General features: G+C 34.2%; 1 protein-coding gene across 1 annotated transcript; it reads right to left on the bottom strand.

Annotated features, from left to right (window-relative positions):
* Positions 1-6,765: 6,765 nt before the first annotated feature.
* LOC110100756 (uncharacterized protein At2g17340-like) lies at positions 6,766-21,157 on the bottom strand. The gene is made up of 5 exons (XM_020828404.2): positions 20,866-21,157; positions 16,860-16,925; positions 7,229-7,295; positions 7,018-7,086; positions 6,766-6,925 (listed from the first exon to the last, which is right to left on the bottom strand). The coding sequence occupies exons 1-5, from the start codon at positions 21,033-21,035 to the stop codon at positions 6,782-6,784; spliced, it is 516 nt and encodes a 171-aa protein (XP_020684063.1). The 5' UTR covers positions 21,036-21,157; the 3' UTR covers positions 6,766-6,781.
* Positions 21,158-21,628: the final 471 nt, after the last annotated feature.

Here is a 21,628-nt window from a genome sequence, read left to right as displayed (position 1 = left end):
ACGCGAGGGAATAGAGTTGTTTAATTAAACTCTACATCCCGATCTTGACTCTCTCTCTCTCTCGGCTTCTCTTTGCTGGAGGTCAAATGGGGGCTTGGAGTCGAGAGCTGGAGCTCTGCGTGCGGGAAGAGGCGAACGGGAGAGGAGAGATCGCGTGGAGTCGGACAGAGGAAGAAGGATTCGGGAGAAGAGCAATCCCGAAGGCTTCCACGGGCTTGGTATTTAACGACGCGCGTGAGGTCCGATCGAGGCGACGTCGCAGGATTCCTGGGAATCGATGTGAGCGGCGCCGAAGGAGCAATGCCTCGGCGGGATTTCAGGCAGCATATCGGGCAGATTTCGAGGATCCCTTGGATAAGGTATGCTCTATTATACATTTTTTGTTTTCTTTTGGCTTTGATCCGGAGGTCAACAAAGGTCAACACACAATGGGCGTGATGAATGGACCGATGTGCCTTCAATTGCTACAGTCGCTAGTTCAAGGTAGTGGCCACTTATTTTGAAAATATATGGCATCAGCAAGGACACAGTCATCCAATGTTGAAATGATTTATTCTTTATTTAAGCTGACACCAAAAAAATGAGGACGAAGACATCAATAGGTAGTTTCCTATCAATTTCTACATGAGTTCTAGGACAAGAAAGCCAGATCAAGTAATTATTTTGTTGATCAGAATTAGATATACCAAAAATGCCCCCGTACATGCACTGTAATATGTATACACAAGTACACAAAAGGGCTTGAATAATCATACACCCGCATGGGCCCCAGCGAGCGTGTTATGGGTACACACGTGACGTCTAAGGATGCTGCGTAGGTCAACAAGTGAATCCAAGTTCGAGCCCGATCCTTCTATATGGATAGATAGGAGTCGATGTTGCTCGAATTATCAAGCATATATATGGTCAAGGTGTCGACCATAATATCTGTTTTATACGTCCATATAAGACTTTCAAGGTATAAGACAAAAGAAGTTCATCAGCAAAAAAATAAATCCTATAAACTTAATCCTTTGTCAGCAAGTTGACAGAGTCGACAAGATTCAATCCAAATAAGAACTTTTCCATAACTACCCCGATGATGGTCATGTTGAACGTAGATCTCAACCGGAGGGGGTTAACTCCAATCATTTCATATACCCCAAAACTTCCAAAAGATTCAAATAGCCTCATATACCGCGATAATGGCCATGTTGATAGAAAATCTCAACCTGAGGGGTTAATTCCAATATTTCAAAATTCCATCCAAATACCCACTAAATTCAAAATTCAAATTCAAAAACCAAAACCTTCAAAAAGTCCAAAATTCTAGAAATTCCAAAGTTCAAAATATTTAAAATTAAAATTATCCATCAAAATGTTTAATGTAAAAATCCATCCATCCTTTGCAACGGTTTGTCGAGGTGGAGAATTGAAAACTATTTTAGTCTGGTCGAAAATATCACTAGGATTCATTCTCAAACATTCTCCTTCCAATAAGGACGTGGCACGTGTCTTCTAACCTGCGGTTTTGTTGCCAAATGGCACCACAGGATAAACGGTTATGATCGGGGCCTTTTGAACCAGATGGTTCGCCGCTAAATGGCACCATTACATTACAATTATGGCCAGAGCCTGTATGCTCCCAAATGGCATCAAATCCTTGAGATATAAATCAATAGGATATAATTGATAGGGCACAAAGCCCTCTGTTAGCTAAAGTGGATTTAAATTTGTCCCTTTAGACAAACATTCCCCTTGGGTCTACAAGATACCCTTGGACGAAGCAACCCATAGTAGCCGACAAGGATCCTTCAATCAGGTTGTGTCGACTACCTCCTCAGACTAAGTAGACCAGGGATCATGATGGCCTGGGATGATGGAACCATGGGATCTTGATCGGGTCCATCATTCATTCCCCCACCATCTGCTTTAAGTGTAAGATGGTAAAATTTCCATTTTAAATATCAAACTTTTAAAACCTAAGCCCATGCTGCTATTATAAGCCAGATAACACGTATTCTCTATATATCAAATTGACGACTAGCCTTAATCAAAAGTTCTCTCTCATTATCAGGAGGGGTAATTAACTATAGGGGCTTGCGCCTACAGGAAACAAGAACTCTAATCATAAAGTCCGCGCAAAATAAGGGAGAAATCTTTGTGTAGTGTCTTATCTACAAACTTAATCTGCCTTCCAAAAATTTACCCCGAAATTTAATCTGTTAAAACTCCGCTAAAAAACAACCGGGAGTCTAGGGCCGAATTTTCGCAGCCTACACAAACAAAAGAAATTATCCAACACAAAATTCATCTTCTTTCTCTCCCAAATTTCTTCTTTACCTTAAAAAGAGATAAATCCATTCTTAAGTTTAAATTATGAAGGAGTTGCATGAAAAATGAACGAGATTGAAAAATAACATACCTTCCTTCTGCTTCTTCTTCTCTTATATATTCTCACTCGTACAAAATTTCTAACTTGAGTTTTATTCCAATGGAGTGTGTGAAATGAGGTTATTTTTCATAAGGAATCGCTACCTTTCTTTCATACGTAGAAATCCACTGGACCGTGCGATCCAAGTTGTCCAAGAAGGTCCCCGCACGTGGGCGGCTTTGCTTGCGGTCCGCCTGGACCGCGATCCTTCCCTCCCGCTCTTTGTTCTATTCTCTGTACTAAATAGAGGTAAGTTTAGCTAAACCAGTTGAGCCGATGTTACAACTAAGACACATACAAAAACATGAGCATTGTGAACAATGGAATTCAAGTAAAATTTAATCCTATGCCTTAGCCTATCTGCCTTTTCTTCTATACCAACTACAATGATAGAAACTAAAATGAGCATGTTGAGCTACTTTAGATGCAACGCCACCTCATCTCAACACAAGACTTCCCTGTGCATGACTTCAACTTTAACATACGAGTGAGGCTTGCTTCAACTTCGACGGGAAACAACTTTAACTATAATACAAGAGCGAGGTGCTCAACATTAATGCTCAACTTTGACGAGGACTTCATCTTCACCTTCTGCTTTGGCTTTGACTTTGACTTCTAAGACTTCAACAAGCAACGACTCGGCTTCAAGTTCGACACCAACTACTTGCAAATCCCAAATAGACTTATTTTTTAGTGTTTTTTTTTTTAATTTTACTATTTTATCATAAGATTTTTCTGAAGGAACCATTAACTAGATTTAGGGTTTAACCATAAATCTTCATTCTCAATGTCATTTTTGTTAGTAAATTTTTTTTTCTATAGACTTTTAATCTTTTACTATAAGTATGTTTTAATAAGTTAATGTGTATATTTTTTAGTAGAAATTTTGTCAAGGAAACTATTCTTTGTTGTTGAGTATTAATTTTATTTTTTATAAAATATAATATTGTGCACATGGCATGTAGTATCATAATTTTTGCAATTATGATGTGTTGTTGTGTCTATCATGTCACCCTATATTCTACTTTAGAAAGATGACGACGATTATTTTACAACTTATTATACTAATCTTTGCAAATAAAGATTGCACTTTGATTTCCCAAACATGTTTATTTGTTGTGAAATTAAAGCATGATCTATAATATTCACATAAAAGCATTGTTTGATATTGAACTGATGAAAACATTTATTAGTTTTCATTCATAAAGTTATGAGTAAAAGGCTAAAATAGTCCTCCGAATATTAGTAAATATCCAATTTAGTCAGTCTTTTATGATGATCAATTTAATCCCCAGACTATTAGAAAATATTCTAATTTGATCTCCATTTCAAAAATAATAGTTAAAATCAACCACAATGGTTATATGTGAGAATATTTTGGGTATTATGGTATATATTAGATTATATTTTTTTATATATTTTATGTCATTTACCATATTAAAATAAATACAAAAATCATAATGGAAGTTAACCAAATAATTTTGGTATTTGTTTTAATAAGATGAATGATAAAAAGTATAAAAATAATAATATAATCTCCTATACACCCTAATACTCAAAATGATCTCACATTTATTATTGGAGTTACCTTTAACTATAATTTTTAGCCTTGGGACAAAATTAAAATATTTTCTAATAATACGATAACTAAATTGGGGCTTATAAAAGTCTAGGACTAAATTGAGAGTTTGTTATTAGCCGGGGGACTATTTTAGCTTTTTACTTATAAAGTTATGTTCGAAATAATATGATAACTTACGCAAAAAAATTAAGAATAGTAAAGACAAAACCTAACTATATCATAGCACATTCTTTCACAAATCACCAACCGCAATTATCAACCACAAAAGAGTCATCCTCTTTATGCCAATTGTCCTGATTGAGCATCAAGTGTAAGGAAGGCTCCGTCCTTGCTATCTCCGTGTATTCTCAAGATGAGTTAGATAAAAATTAGGAGACCCAAATGTGCAAATAACAAGTCATCCAACTGAAATCGAGCATAATGAGCGCTCTTAAAATCAATGCCTCATCACCTCTCAGTTTTTCTTTTATTGAAAAAGGCCTCTCTTATACCAGCAGCAAGTGGGTGAAGGCTGAAAACACTGCCATGATACTGCACAAAGTTTGGATGGAATTAACAAAAAGAAAAATGGACCATAGGAAGAGAATTATAATGGAATGGAGGAAGGTTAGATGAAATGAACAATCTCACAAAGCACAAGAGAATAAAAATCAAATAGAAAATGAGAGGGCTAGGGATGAAGAAAGATGACGTGCAGTTGACAATCTCAAATGCTTTCGACTTCATCTTTGGATGAAGTAGAGTTGTTGAGATGCCGCATGACCCTATTTTTGACTCAAAGAGAAGGCTTCCGTCATGAAAATATCCTATCTTATAGAATAAGCTTTTTTAGAAAGACCTCACATTCCACAATGAAGATGAGGCCTCAAAAGCTAAAGTCCACTCTAGGAACAAAAGTATTCCAAAATTTCATAAGCCTAAGTACCCATAGAGAACCCAAATTATCACTATTCCATAAAAAAGAAAGAAAGATAAATCTTCATCATAAGCATTGGAAAATAGAATGACACCACCATCTCAAGGAACACTATGACAACATACCTCAAGAGACAGGTAACCAAATAATTTCACCATAAAAAAGGAGAGTCTAAGTTAACAAGATATGTGGACTATGTTGATAAGACTTAACCCAAGCCCTCTTTCCAAGAGAATATTTGGAACAGGACAGTCAAACCCTAGTCCTATTGAGTTATATTTTGAATGCACTCTATTCGAGGTAATCCTATCATATTACATCTACAAACCGTAGGCCAATGCCTCTTGACCCAGCATTGACTTCTGGAGCATTCCTTTGCCTATAAGGAAAAAAAAAATGAAAGAGGAGAAGGCACGAATGTTGCATCCACCAAAATCTTAGAGACACCTTCAAGTTTACAGGATAGCTCAGTGGCTTAAGCACTGGTGACCTCCTCTCTCTAGAACTTCTTTCCTGCCTCAAAGCTAGAAGATTAGCAATTCAAAGGCAGGATCCTATTATCTTTAGGTCGTTCATAATAACCATTAGCTAGTTCTAGCCAAACCATAAAATGTTCAAGCTCCTCACAGAGATCAACTTGCCCCTATCAAACAATGATTGAATTGCCTAGGCCGACACTATTTTGAAGCAACTACCCTGCAAATGAATGGCAAGGGCTTGGACTACTGTATGTTCGCTCGACTTACATTTTCTTCCCAATAAAGTTTTGGCATTTTATGGCCACCAGATCTAACACCAACAACCAACCACACTACCAACTCCAAGGTTGTCATCAACAAAATTTACCCAAAAGGATGAACAATTACCCAGAGTTCAGGACAACCAAACTCCCCTTTTCGATGTCGAGCTGACTAGATGCTACTATCAAAAATGTCTTTTTCGAGACTGCTAGTGATCTCTTATCAATTCAACATAATGCTTCTTGTGGCTTTTATAAATTTGAGAAAACCATGAAAAAGACAATGATTGCACCTTCCTCAGAAACTTTCTAATGGAAAACTTCTTCTCGCAATTCATTGAATGTGAAGACAAAAGACAAGAAAGACAGAGATGTTCATGCAACAATGGCACTTCTTGTCCTCAAATCCTGCCATAAAGATAGTTTAAAGATGGTAAAGAGATTTCAATACCTAAAATTAGCATTAAATTAATTCTAAAACATGTAACATTAGAATTAATATTATATTCTTCAAGTAGTAAGCATGCATAGATGCACTTTAGTATGGGGAGTATGTTTCACAATTAATAGGATCACCTGGAACGCATAATCTTCTCTCAAGCAAACATGATACAACCATGTAGGTCTTGCTTTCATCCACCTCTTGGTCCTTGAATTAATATTTTCCTTAGGCGAAATTCGGGTGACTTTGCACAACTCGAGTCCATAATCCGTTGTTTTCGATTGCATTCACTCGAGTTATGTGCAAGTGGTTCTCCTTGAGCGAATTCAACGTCCCAGATGCAACAGCGTAATCCATTTGAGAAGCATAGTGATAGTAGCTCTATGTAAGGTTCCTTATGAGATATGTGCTTCAATTAATTAAAGCATGGGCTTTCTATGCTCTTCAAGCTTTAAAACAAAAAAGCCCTTTTGTGTGTTGCATCACGTATTCTGTGATAACAACCTTAAAACTAAAACTATGGCATAGCTCTCAAGCCTTAAAAACTTCTTTTTCATATGTTTAAAATTTCATGCATTGGGTTTTTCACCATCAAGTGAATATGCAGCATATAATAACATCTACAGAGGCCTAAAAAACGTGCCATGGAAAGTTTTACCATTAGTATTTATAGCCATTTCAAGGAAAACTCATACCTGCGCAGAGCCTAGATCAAATATATTTCCTGCCAGTACTCCCCGAATCAAGTTTTCAACACGATTTCCCTCATCAATGGCATCATTCCTCCTTACAACATCTTCAAAAAGTGATATAGCTTTTGCATTCTCCTCATCCTAATACAGATTAGATCATATTTTTATAATCTTTTAATGTATACAAAATGCTAAAAGATCTGGAACGATCAAGGTTTATAATGCATATGTACCTTAACTTTCTTAAATATATCTCTAAATCCCAATTCTCTTAGTGCTTGCTCACGAAGCCTGCAGAGAAGCTAGAAATGAAAAACATACATGAACATACATCAGAATTTCAATCTTCAACCTCATAAACAAAATTGATAAAAGATATCAATGATCAAGCACAGAAACAAAAAAAGAACCATAATCAGCTGACTTGTATAAGGACTTGCTTACAATGCAATCTGGTGGCCCACCATGACTCTCAGGATCTTTCTTCATGTCTTCAAGAATTTCAGTATATCTTCGCATGCCCCAAAACAAAGATAAGCAACATCAGATAAAATAAAATTTCATGAAGAAATTTTTTTTAATAAGGCATAATTTTTCGACTAGTAAATGATATGAGTACAAAGAGTTATCAAAGGAAAATAAAAAAACACAAAATTAAATTAAAGATGACATGATGGCAAAAGTATAAGGAATCCGTCACAGCTAAGAAAAGTTACATAAGCTCTCATTTGCAAAGCCTTGCATGAATCCTAGTGAATTTTGGGGAGTGACGATAAATTTTTTTCCAAAGTCCTCTGCCAACTAAAGAAGATTTGAAACATCTATCTGCCTAAGCATTATTACTCAAAAGAATCCCATCAAAAGCATAAGACTGCTCTGATTTAGGGTCATTAACTTATGTAATAATCAGGATAAGATAAGTTGCAAATAAAATAAGAGAATCAGAAACAATGCTCATACATCAAATGATGTGCTAACCATGTTCCTGGAACTAACTAGATCATACATTAGGCCTTAGATCCATAGTAAGGATTAAAGTTGCTTCCAAATTCTAACTGCAAACTTGATCTACATTACGAACTAAAGTCATCATGCATAATGTTAAGATTTGATCATGTGTATGTTCCCCTTGTGACCAAAAGAGCTTGATTTCCTCAATTTCGGATAAGCCTCAAAACATTCAAAGTTGTTGATGCTATTTTGCATTGTTAGGGTTATAATACAGATGCTTAGAGGCATTTCTAGGAATAATTTAGAGAATGCAAGCATTTTAAACAGACTTTTCCTTAGGGTTTTACATTTCTAGGTAATAAAAGCTATTGTGTACAAGTAGAAAAATGAATCTAATTATTGCAGTATTGATCCATGCGCCTTAGTGTAGATCATTAGCATTAGGATTGACTAACTAGTAATTTGATGAAAGTGAACCTTGTGTGTGTTATCTAGTGACTTCCTAAGTGTTCTATAGGTCACTCCAGCGTTAAGGAAACCAAGCAAATGAAGATTCTTTTTTACTGGGCTAATTTTGAGCCCTTATAACTTGAAAATGAGCTCAACAAGGGAAATCAAGATGCTTTAAGTGTATTAATAAAGATTCTAAAAAGTTGTCTTAGGATGTGTTAAGGCGTTTAATTGCTTAATTGAATTTGATATACAGTGACAATGACAATGCGATACATCTGGATGCATTCAAATGAATATCATCACACAAGCAAAATACCAGTTCATTAATGCAAACAACGGGAAAATCAAATACAAGAACAACACAAAATTTATCGAATGAATAAAGCCTTATGATGAATAAGGCTCCTAGTATAATTGCTCATATGTAGTGATCAGCGACAATCAGAAGTTAGGTGTGGTATAGTTATAAATTGATCACAAAAAACCTTAGTAGTGGTTTGATTTGTCTGGACGTATCTAAGAAGCTACTCACATTTATTACTCACAAATGCTGAAAGTCAACACACAGTGTACATGAAGAGAATAGTGGCGAAAGTAACAATATATCATTTACAAGTGGCAATGATCGATATGTAGTGACTCGTCGGGCAACAAATAAGAAAAAATTGTCAACGAATGTAGCTCAGTCGAGGGTCAATATCAAATTACATGTGGACATATTAATGCACATGCCAATAGTGATAGCTAAAGTGCTGAAGACGAACCACGACAAATATAAGTTCCTATAAGTAACTGTAGGAAGTTTAAATTACATGCAACAGCCGACCTATGAATTAAGGAGGTGATGATATAAGTCTTGCAATACGAGTGATTGTCCTAATAACAATCAACAGTGATCGATATATCGTCAATGTGGAAGTCCTTATGACCGATGTCAACTGTATTGCAAATACATGCAATAGTTCTTACAAGCACTAGAAGACCTGCAAGTAAATGTGGCAGTTCACCAATCAACATACATATGGAAATCAAGAACAGATACAAGCACCTACAAACTGTGTAGTGGAAGGAAATAGATATTACATCACCGTTGCAGTCAACCCTATACAATGTCAATAAAATATATTGATCATTTGCAAGTAAAGGTGAATGACATACAACAAATGCAAGTCTCTACACCATAGCAGAAGATTCGTTAGTGTACTACAATCCACCAGTGAAAAGCAACAAATAGTACAAGACATTCCACCTGTATGAAGCAATGGGATACCCACACTATGACACCACACCATCGGAACTGCAACACCCATGCAGACAAAATGTATTTACAAATTCCCAAATGATCGAGACCCAATGCACCACGACTCCACGACACCAGATCCGTAACTTCCATGAAAGCACACATAAGGTGTATACAAATTCCCAAATGAGACCCAGTGCACCACGACGACACGCCACCAAATCTGCAAAACTTGTACAAGCAGACAGAAGGCGTCAATGAGCTCCTACATAGAGCATTGGGCACGCCCGGACGCTGATCATTCGAACAGTTGATTAACGTTAAATTTTCCTGAAAATGCCCCCACACATGCACTACAAATGTACACACATAAACACAAGGAAGTGCATATGTAATCATACACCCGCATGGGCCCCGACGAGCGTGTTACAGGTATATACGTGATGTTTAAAGATGCTGTGCGGGTGAACAAATAAATCTGAGTTCGAGCCTGATCCTCCTATACGAGAGATAGTAGTCGACACGGCTTGAACTATTGAACAAATATTCAGTTATGGTGACGACTGAATTATCTATTTTATAATTCATATTATGTGTTCAAAGCCTAATAAATGAATGGTTCATCACTAAAGATATAAAGTTTACGAAACTTAATCCTGTGTCAATAGCTTGACAGAGTCGACAATGTTCAATCCACAAATGAAAGTTATATACTCTGATGATGGTTGCGTTGAATAAAAATCTCAACCAGAGATGTCAATTCCAGATATCCAAAATACTATCAAAATATCTATCAAACATTCAAAATCTTTAAAAATTCCAATACAAAAAAAATGTTTAAAATTGAAATAAACTTATCAAACAATTAAAGCAAAATCCATCCACCCTCCGCAACAGTTAGCCGGGATAGACAAATTGAAAATTGCTTAAGCTCACAAAGAGCTAATATATGTTCAAGAATATCACTAGGATTCATTCTCAAACTATCTACTGCAGTAAGAATGTGGCACGAGTCCTCTAACCGGCGATTTTGCCGCCAAATGATGCCGCAGGTAAATGGTTATAACCAGGTCTCTCTGAACCAAGTGGTTTTGTCGCCAAATGATACCACCAAATTACGATCATGGCCAGAGCTCATATGCTCCCCAATGACATCAAATCCTTGAGATATGAATCAATAGGATATAATTGATAGGTCACAAAGCCCTCTGTCAGCTAAGGTGGATTCAAATTTGTCTCATTAGATAAATATTCATCCTAGGTCTACAAGGTACCCCTTGGACGAAGCAACCCATGGCTGCCGACAAGGATCTTTCTAACAGGTTAGGTCGACTACCTCCTCCGACTAAGTAAACTAGGGACCACGATGACCCAGGATGACGAAACCATGGGATCTTGATCGGGTCCATCATCTATTCCCCCACCATCTGGTTTAAGTGTAAGATGGTGAAACTTCTAATTTTAAATATAAAACTCTCAATGCCTAAACTCATGCTGCTACTATATGCCAGATATAACGTATCTCTATGTATCTGATCAATGATTAGCCTTAATCGAAAGTTCTCTCTCATTACTGGGAGGGGTAATTAACTATAGGGGCTTACACATATAGGAAACCAGAACTTAGATTATAATGTCCTCGCAAAATGAGGATGAAATCTCTGGGTAGTGTCTTATCTACAAACCCACCTGCCTTCCCAAAATTTACCCGGGAACATAATCCTTTAAAACTCCCCCAAAAAGCAGCGGGGGAGGCCAGGGCCGAATTTTCGAAACCCACAGAATTCATGTGACAATTTTTTAAAATCGTTAGCCATTGGTGTAGACCATTTGTTAGTTTATAAGAGATGTGATGGCCCCATCATTACCCTCCTCTCACTTTCTTACAACTAAACCTCAGAAAAGATCTCCCTTGTGTTACGAAAAGGTTTTATGCCTGAAATTCTTCCTTGAATGTTAAAAATATCATTGTTTAGTCCCAACAATAACAACTGCAAGCCTGCTACATGAATCTTTTTTCTTCATTGTATCCTATTAAGAGTTAAATTCTCATTTAAATCTAATAAAAAATTATTATTTCTAATAATTTCTAACCAAGTCTTTCTAAGTCCTCTACCTTTCTTAACGTAGTCAATATCTAATACATCTACTCTCCTAACCGAATCATCAGAAGGCTGTTGTTTTATGAGTTAGTTTCTTTAGCAACTTTTTAAATATTGGTGAAAGTAACAATGAGTAAGAAATTCCCTCACATATCAATATTCATAGATTTGAGGAACCATTACATTACCCTGTTATTCTTTGATTCCATGTTTTGTATTCTAGATTACATTTTCATGGGGTTGGCATTGATCCCATGAAATGTTCATCTTTGCCACTAACTATGACCAGTATACATAGTAATGGTCATTTAGCTTGTAACTTCTGACTGGCATAAAGGTGTTCTCTGTTTCATTGGTGGGCTGAGAGATAGATAACTCTAGATCAAAGGTAACTTCAGACATGGAGACTTGCCCTCCAGAGATCTTTCTGCTTTTGATCATGTAAATGAATATACATAGGATAGAGCAACTTGTGCTCCAATACCATGAAGAAAGTTGAGAAACAATGGAGGACAGAAAATATTCTTAATCAAAATCATAAAAACCAATACAATATAAATACAATTTAGAAAACGATAAGGACATACACCTAATACAACCTTAAACAAAAAATAAGCAAATACATAATATCAAAATTTTAAAGTCCAATATAATGTATAATAGATACGGAAAAAAAAAGTAATGAAAACATAGCAGTTAGGAGTCAAAACACGGACAAAATTAGCTACAACAAAAACATCTTCAATGCGATAGACTATGGAATTATATCACATTAAAACAACATCAATTAAGCGCCTAAAAATAGGGACCTTAATCTCATCAATCACAAGTTTCCAAATTGGTTGGTACCATATGGTTTGCGCTCAAACCAGAATCCATTTTTTCCATAATATCCAATATGATTTTTGTAATACAGTTGTATACGTTCCGTATGTTTTTGCTTTAAGAAAATCTACAATTGACACTAACTTATCATCACATGTTTGTCCTCTAGAAGGCACCTTTTTGTATTCTTCATTACCTACACATGAATCAAATGCACAAATTACTCAAGTGGAACCAAACTAGTTTTGGTACCATATTTTAAGACGTAAGTATTTGATGTATTTATGCCTTCATGGAGGGTAAGACATAAATGTGAACTTCGGAGAACACACCAATGATTTGAAACGGTTTCAAGTGTATGTCCAAATTCCTAAGTATGAAAGGCATGGCATGATGCAAGTCATTAGTAACATTCTAACAATTTTTATTCTCATGCATGTCCATAGATTAGCTTAACATCATAACATAATAGCAAATAATTTATTATCATGAATGTCTGAATTTTTGTTTCTGCATATGATCTTTATGTTGAACACGCATTCTTATTTATGCTAGATAGCTGTTGGTTGTATGCATGATGTGAATGTTAAACTTCAAATTTATATGCTCACAAAAATTTTTCTTCTTTGACATGATTAGCTACTATATTAAAAACTTAATATGTATCATGCTTTAGGATTCGTTTATTTTAGCATAACATGAGTTTATAGTTGATAATAATTAGCCACATGCTAATTTGAATGTTACAAAAAGGATTGATGTATCTTGTATATCATTTAAGTTGAAACAAAATCATAAAGTATTTTGATACTTGAATACTTTGCTAATTTGATACTTTGTGATTATCTATATTACTATATATTTTATATGTGCAGTTCTTCATGTATACAGATCACTTAATCCATTTTTTAAATTTAAATTAAATATTGGGGACCAATGGAGATATATCTGCTCACATAATGAAACAAGGGAGTGGCCATGCCTTGTCATGCCACTCCCACCACCAATCTCCAAGATTTAGGGAACCTCACATCATCCCATACCTTTTGTTATTTCCAGTTCTTCATGTATACAGATCACTTAATCCATTTTTAAATTTTAAATTAATTATTGGGGACCAATGGAGATATATCTGCTCACATAATGAAACAAGGGAGTGGCCATGCCTTCTCATGCCACTCCCACCACCAACCTCCAAGATTTAGGGAACCTCACATCATCCCATACCTTTTGTTATTTGAAATTTTCATTTTGTAACCTATAAGGTGACAATAAATTATGCACATTTAGCATTGCAAATTGAAAAAAAAAAAATTTGGCGAGTGTTTTCCAACACTTCTCTCCTTCCTTGGCTGGGTGGCCGAGATACTATTTTCCAATTTGATGAGGATTCATTTTCAAATGTTTGTTCAGAAGATATTATGCAGATTTCTACCTCTATTACTCCTTTAACTCTTTTCCTTACTAACTATAATGATCTATCCACATCATTTAAAAATTTTTAAAGAACTGGGGCAATGTGTCAATATAGCCAAACAAGATTTATCTTTTGATTTCATTTCACTAGCTAAAATATATTCATCCCCAAACCACTTTCAAGTGTTTCAAAAATCTTAACTTCCCCATATTATAAAAATCCTAAATTTTTAAACTCACCTTATTGGACCTCAGGTTCAAAGAGTATCCCACAATTTTTAAACTATAATAATCTATACCCATATTAGGGGTGTATACCATGCCTACACCCCTAAGATTTCTACACCACAAAGAGCTCTTTCTCAATATTAGCTCTTGAAACACTAACATAAGGCCCCATAATAATTGGTATCACAAACATGTACTCAAGGTTGATACTTATATTTATTAAAGCTAGCCCTCTATAAATTGGTATAAGATTCATTTTATAACTTTCATAGAGCATAAATTTTTTAATTGCTTTCATTTACATATTTTTCAAATAAAGGGAGAATTATGAGAAAAAATTATCAGTGGTGTTACCAACTTCTTTATTATGATAAATCTTTTTGATAATGTCAAGAGGGGGTAAAGTTTTATGTTAATATATTTCTCAAGTGATATTGGATAGATGCATGTAATTAGAGGAGGATTTATATTTTTCTTTATGCATCTAGCAAGGAATATTGCACGTGCTTTTAATTATTTTATCTATTTTTTAACCAACATTGAGTTGTCTCGTTAAATAAAATGTGATTGTTGACTGCATAAGCCCTAGTATATATCATATGCATTAGGATTAGCTCATTAGTGATTTAATGATAAAAAAATTTGTATAGTGTCATCTAATTGTTTACTAAGTGCTCACTTGTTATTAAGATGATAGCTAAATCATGGTGTTGATTAATCTTTTCACTAAGTTAGCTTAGAGCATTTGCTACTTGAAGATGAGCTAAAGATACTTCAAGTGTGTATATGAAGATTTTAGGTGGGGGAATACTCGAATTAAGCTAACTCGTGAGCCAAATCAAGCTCAACTTGATTTGGAATATACTTATAATATATAAAAATTCAATAATTATTGTGTGAAGTTACTACAAATACTTAAAGATTGTATTCCTCTTCTTTATTTCAAGTGTTTTTTTATAATTTCTCATTCAATTTCTTATTTTTTATCATGTTATTATAAGAATTTTTCGAATAAAAAACATTTTTTCACTTTTATTGTAAATGAGTTGGCTCGTGAGTTGACTCTAACTCATAAAATTAAGCTCAAACTCAATTAATTAATCAAGCTTAAGCTTAAACTTAAGCTTAAGCTCATGCTCAAGCTCAAACTAAGGGTGGCTCGAGCTCACCTCAACTCGTTACCACTAATTTTAAAAAGTTAGTTTAATGTGTGCTTGGAATCTTAATTGTTTGATTGAGTGCATGGTTTTCCCTAATGCATCGAGGATAATGAACATGATAATTCAAAAAAAAATCTTTATAATTAAATAAGAAACACATAAAATATTTTCAAAATATTAGGTACAAATTATAAAATACATTGTTATATAATTCTGTGACATTTATAGGCTTCTTAGTCAATCAATGAGTCATTGTTAAGCACTTTTAAGCGTCACCATTACACCATTTTCTAATCACTAAAAGATCTTTTATGAATAGATACCAAGCGGCAGTGATTGAGTTTTATATCTATAGGTATACATGTCATCGTTAGACTATTAGTGGGTTATCATTAATTAACAACTAGTTATAATAATCTATTTTACTGGTCATTACAAAGTTCGGATCAGGAAAATAACAAATAATTTTTACATCCGTTAGGATTAGATTCTATGCCACCTCTAGCCATTTGGGAATACTCAATTTAGGTTTTTTTATAAACATATACTTTTCTATAACTACCTATTAATTTCAAGCATTATAAGATAATGATTCACTCCTTTTGAAATTAAAAGTGAGAATGTTATCTTAAAGTTTATGTTTTTTCAAGCATTAATCAAGCATTCATCCTCCATAAATCTTTTTACAATTAGAGAAACACTTTTCTCCTTCATACTTTTCTATGTATTGATTTTTATATTTTGTTATTATTTTACAATATATTGCATTATTCTTGTAGTTGCTAGAGAGAGTTTAGACACCACAAAAGTCTTGGAAGACTTCAAATGAATATATTTCTTGTATAATTAAGCATTAATTTAAAGGGGTGCATTTTCCATAACAAAGGTAAGCATGTTTTTCCCTTGTGGTGACGGTTTCTACACCAACTTGTGAAGAGTGATTGGTGATGGAACTCTAAAGTGAGAGGATATTTAGGTTTGATGAAGATCGAGATGGGCCAAACCACGTAAATATTATTATAACCACTTTCTCTCTAATTTGACTTTTATCACTTACACTACTATTTGTTTTACTTACCTACTTGCGATATTTCGGTTATTGGACTTTATATTATCATACTTTTCATTAATTCTGTGTCATTAGAGCTAGTCAACTACTTTACATAGTTGTGTGCTGATCCAATTATTGAATATTCATATGTTTTTGTGCAAGTGCAACATTTATATTTGTGCTCTAAAAAATTCATTATACTTAGCATAGAACTATAAATATATCATCACCTTTATATATCTTGTTGACATTTGTTGTAGGCTTCAGAAATTGTTCATTGACTTATAGCTTCTATGATTTAATAAATTTACTACATATGCACTTACATATAGTACTATATTGTTAATATATATGGGTTTAGTTTAACTTATTTATATCCTATTGTGCATATCATAAAAAGTAGTTTATATTTTTACTTTGTGCATTACATCTCTTGTGTTCATTGTGTGGGGATTAGTTGAATTTTAAAAGAAAATTTTAAGTTTGAAAAGCATACCCCCAATTCACCACCTCCTCTATTGGCACTTTAAACTAACGCACTTACTCATCCATATCTAAGCATAGGCATGTCAATTATATGAGATCAAAGTTTCATCTCTTTATAGAATCAAAGGCGCATTGAAATGCATCAATATAATGTAGCGTATACCTCCGAGCAAACTTTTCAGCTTTTTCTGGTGCATCAATTACTGTAGGATCATTCTCAGCCCGCTGCCTGCATCAAAGCCCATTACAAACATGGAATCACACCTCCCTTTTGAAACAAGTGAATGATTAAATACTAGTAATAGAAGCAGTTACTTATAAATGGACAACTACAGTAGAACAAAGAACATGTACAGAAACTAAAATTGATTGAAACATCAACTTATAATCAGGAGAAAACAAAAACATAGGGACATCCTTACCATTGGGATGGAAAACACGTGCATCTTGTAATGAAATTAGTTCTAAGATTCAATGCACATTCGGTGATGCATCTCTTCAATAAGGATGCCCCCTAATTCTTTTTTCATAATAGTTGCATACCAGGAAAAAATTATTGTTGGTAGAGTTTTTTAGGATGTGTCATTTACAATAATAACTTCTTTCTTAAACATAAACATGCAAAGAAAAGGTGAATCCACCCTGAGAAGTGTTTCCCCAAGAAGACACTCAGATACAGAAGTTAGCAAATTGATTCAAAAGAAATGATAGGAATGGCTCAAATTAAATGAACCTTGATGGCTTACAAATCTTATGCTTTGTTCTTTAGGTCACGCAAGACATTTGGTTATAATTTCATAGGGTTCGAAAGAAAGATCAAACCATATGACCTTTCCTAAATTCAAAATCAATTTAAATCTATTTAACATTAGAAAAATCATACTTAAATTAAAAAACACTAATACGTGTCAGATTAATTCTCACAAATCCTAATAATCTATAGAATATAGGAAAAATCATTCCACATATTTTGCAAATTAGACTGCATGATTTCTTGATAATACAAATCTTTATATTCAAGCCATTAAGGATATTTATACAAAGTTACTACTTGTGTTCAAAACAAGGTAGTTTGACCAAGTATTTTCCTATTTCACTAGGATTACATCAAAGTTCACCTTTAAGCCATATCATTTTGCTTTAGTAATAAATATTCTTACAAGACATTTGCAAGAGGATGTACCTTGGCAAATGCTTTTTGTTGATAATATTCTTCTTGCTGATAAGACTAGAGAGGAAGTTGATGAGAAACTTGAATTACAAAGGTCAACCTTAGAATCGAATGATTTTCATTTGAGTAGATCTAAAATCGAATACAAGGAGTATAGTTTTAGTGGTAATAGATCTAGTTGTGAGATTGTGATATTGGGTGATCAAGTCATTAAAAAGAGTACATGTTTTAAATATTGAGGGTCTAGTGTTCAAAAAGATGGTAAACTAGATTAGGATATTATTAGTAGAATTCATGTTGAACGGTTAAAGTGGAGGAATACATCAGGTTTATTCTATGATAGAAAAGTATCCCTCAAAGTTAAGCAAAAAATGTAATAAGATGGTGATGAGACCTGCAAAGTTTTATGGTGCAGAATATTGACCATTAAAAGAAAAGCAAAAATTTAAGTAGTGTTGTGATGCTTGGGCGGATGAGTGGCTTTACACTTAGAGATAGAATGCAAAAGTGTATGTAAACAAAAAGGATGGAGTGGCTCCAGTGGCAGATAAGAATAGAGCGAGTTTCTTTAGATGGTTGGTCACATAAAATGTTAGCCTTCAGATGATCATGTTACAAGAGTAGATGTATTAGATCTGGTCTATATTAAAATAGGTTGAGATAGACCTAAAAAGATTTTGTTAGAAAGTATTAAAAATATTTTTTAAATAGGACACAATGGAGAAAAATAATTCATATAGCTGACCCCACCGAGTGGGATAAAGGCTTATTATTGTTTTTATCATTGTATTGCAAATAAGAAATTAAAATAAGAGGTATTAAGTAGTGTGCCTCTACATTCCTTTGTTAAAACTATTGAGAAAAAGTATGATCTTTATATTGCTAGTTTTGCTACAGTGTAATCAATACATCAAATGAATTCTATGAAATTATAAAACATTTCTACATAGGATGGTATAAAGCAAAACCCTCCAAGAAAGACTGCAATAAAAGTTTAGAATTAACTCTCCCGAAATCAATTCGATGTCAGCTAAAAATGTATTAATTTGTCATTTATGGATTCTCCCTATTTTTAATGGATGCCAAATAATTTAAAATCTTTGATAATCCTTATGTTAGTAATGAATCTATCAAAAAAAAGACTTTGTCCAACTCAACAAAGGTATTCATGGCACTATGATGAAGTATTTGGGCTTATCTCTTAATTATAAGGTAATACTCAACAAGAAGTGAATTTGTTGCTTGTTGAATATGCATAATTGTTCAAAAATGGTCCATATATGCATAGAGATATATGGACCAATCCGCCACACAAAAAAACATAAGCACATTTAGCAATGAGGCATTGCAACTAACATTATGCATGGGCATGTAAATGACCTTCATTTCATGACAAAAGTATGTTTACTTCTTCATTAGTGATATTTGGAGTATTAGGAATCACCTAATTTATTGAAGGTGGTTAACTGAGCTAGCATCATCAAGTAAATATTCATCCCATGATTGAGGTGGAGAAGATGACGGAGCCTCGCTTTGATGGTGTGATGCTGCCAAATAGGAGTTCTAAGGTTAACAATTCTTAATACTCCATTGTTGAAAGGAAAATAATTATGAGAGCATTACAAAATGATAATCCCATTTGACAAGATTCCCAAAGAAGGCATATGATTTCATGTTTCCACTCTTCCATTCATCATGTGTAATCTTCAAGAAAAGGGGCAGATGTACTTTCCTGACATGTTTCTCTATTAACTAAGAGGTCGAGGGGCTGATGCCTAACTTGTAGCATTTAGTTTGTCAATAGATTCCTTGTTTGACATGAATAATAAAGAAATTTCAAAATGTTTTGAATATAGCATTGGTTGGCCATAAGGTTGTCAATCAACGAGTGTGAAAAAGATTCCTTTAGATGATGTTAAATGTTGTATGTGAGAAATGAAAAGTTTTAGAACCCTTACAATGAGGTGGATGATGGATGGAAAAGACATTTTATCTCTAAAAATTATATTGGATAAAAATGCAACTAGTTGAAGGAAATTTTAGACTTTTGGCTTATCAGAGGACTTAGGATCAAAACACCTTATTTTTTAAGAGTGGAGTTGGACCATCATACCTTTGAGCTACTGACTGGATAGATGGATGTTTCGGGCATTAAGATTATTATTGCTTCACATAGGCTTGATACCATTAATTTTGAGGTGATCTGATGTTATCGAATAACAGGGGCTATTGTCTTGTTCTATTGTTATGCATGAAGAATATGGAAGTATGAATATTAACGCTCTTAATGGTATGTCTAGGATTAATCTTCTACAAATAATTTTTAAGGGCGCCACATCAATAAGTATCATGTAAACCAGATAATTTTATAGATTGCTTATCTATCAACTCAAAACCTTATAGGCAACCCAACATAGAGTAATAGAGTAATGCATACGAAAGTTATTTTTCCAAATGATGGTATTATTGAAGGATAGCTCACCATTTTGGATAGCGTCTCTTCAAGGTTAAGACTAATCTAGTATTGCAAATAAACTGTTAAGTCATACTAATTTAGAACAAGGCAACAAGACTCCACTAGATATGCTGGCATCATGAGCTAACATTTCAGCTCAAATTCTACAATTGTCTCAGATCGCGAGGAATAGTTTTTTAATCACTTTCAAAAGAAGTTGCTATGTAAGTAGAGTCACTTAGTTTTAATGGAACAAAAAGTAAACAAATTTGGTTTGCTTCAGTTATGATAAGTGTAAAGTAATCCCCTGCAGACAAATTGACAGCATTCGGTTTACTTCAGATTTGTGAATGCACGTACTTTAAATCAAATCCAACTAAACAGCCTCATCTGCTCATTAAGTAATTCAAATACAGGCCTCTCATTGAACCTTTACAGTTTACTTCATCATATGCTCATCCAACAAACAATCAGATCTCATAGTGATGGCAAATTCCATACTAATTCTATAATAGAGTTTCTGGAGATTAATCAGATATTGACCTGAAAGATGGCACGGAGTTCAAGAAAAGATCTATCCATTGGATCTCGATCGGCGTCGCTTTTCGGGGATTGTCCGACAGGAAGCGGTAAGGGATCGTGCAAGCCCTGTAATTTGCCTCCACTGGCGTCTGAAGCAGCGGAAACGGCACCGACGGGGAGGAACTCTCCATTCGCTTCTCTTTCCCTCTCGCACTCCCTCCTCTCTACCGATTATTAATCATAATCGAAGACTGATGGAGACCGAAGTGGGATTTGAGTGAAAGGATCCGTATGGTAGTTCTTTTCTACTAAGCGTACATCGTCATTTACGATTTAAAAAATAATAATCAAGAAGGTCTATCACATATTTAGAGGCTTTTTTATTGGCCATAAAGTAAATATAATATAATATAAATACAGTATAAAATAAATATTTAGAGGCTATTTGGTTATTTAAAAAGTAAATGAAAGAATATTATTTTTTCTATTTTATTGAGTGCATGAAGGATAAAGTAAAATTAGTGCATAAATGTTGTAACTTCATTCAACCAGCTTGGGAAAAATTTGCATATATTCTCTGCTTCACTTTCTTCAGAGAATGAAATAGAAATCAAAGGCTGAAAAATCAATGATGAAAGCATCTCTTTGTCTCGCCAGTATCGCTAGCCTTCACCAGTGAGAAGAAAAAATATATTTTTCGTCATTTTTTCTTCGTATTGCTCTGCTCTCTTTCATCATCTCCTACTTCTTCATTTTCTTTCTCTTATCATTCAACCTGCTTCTT

The sequence above is a fragment of the Dendrobium catenatum genome, unplaced genomic scaffold, assembly GCF_001605985.2.
Source record: "Dendrobium catenatum unplaced genomic scaffold, ASM160598v2 fragScaff_scaffold_28, whole genome shotgun sequence".
Classification (NCBI taxonomy): Eukaryota; Viridiplantae; Streptophyta; class Magnoliopsida; order Asparagales; family Orchidaceae; genus Dendrobium; species Dendrobium catenatum.
This window is presented reverse-complemented; position numbering and strand designations above follow the sequence as displayed.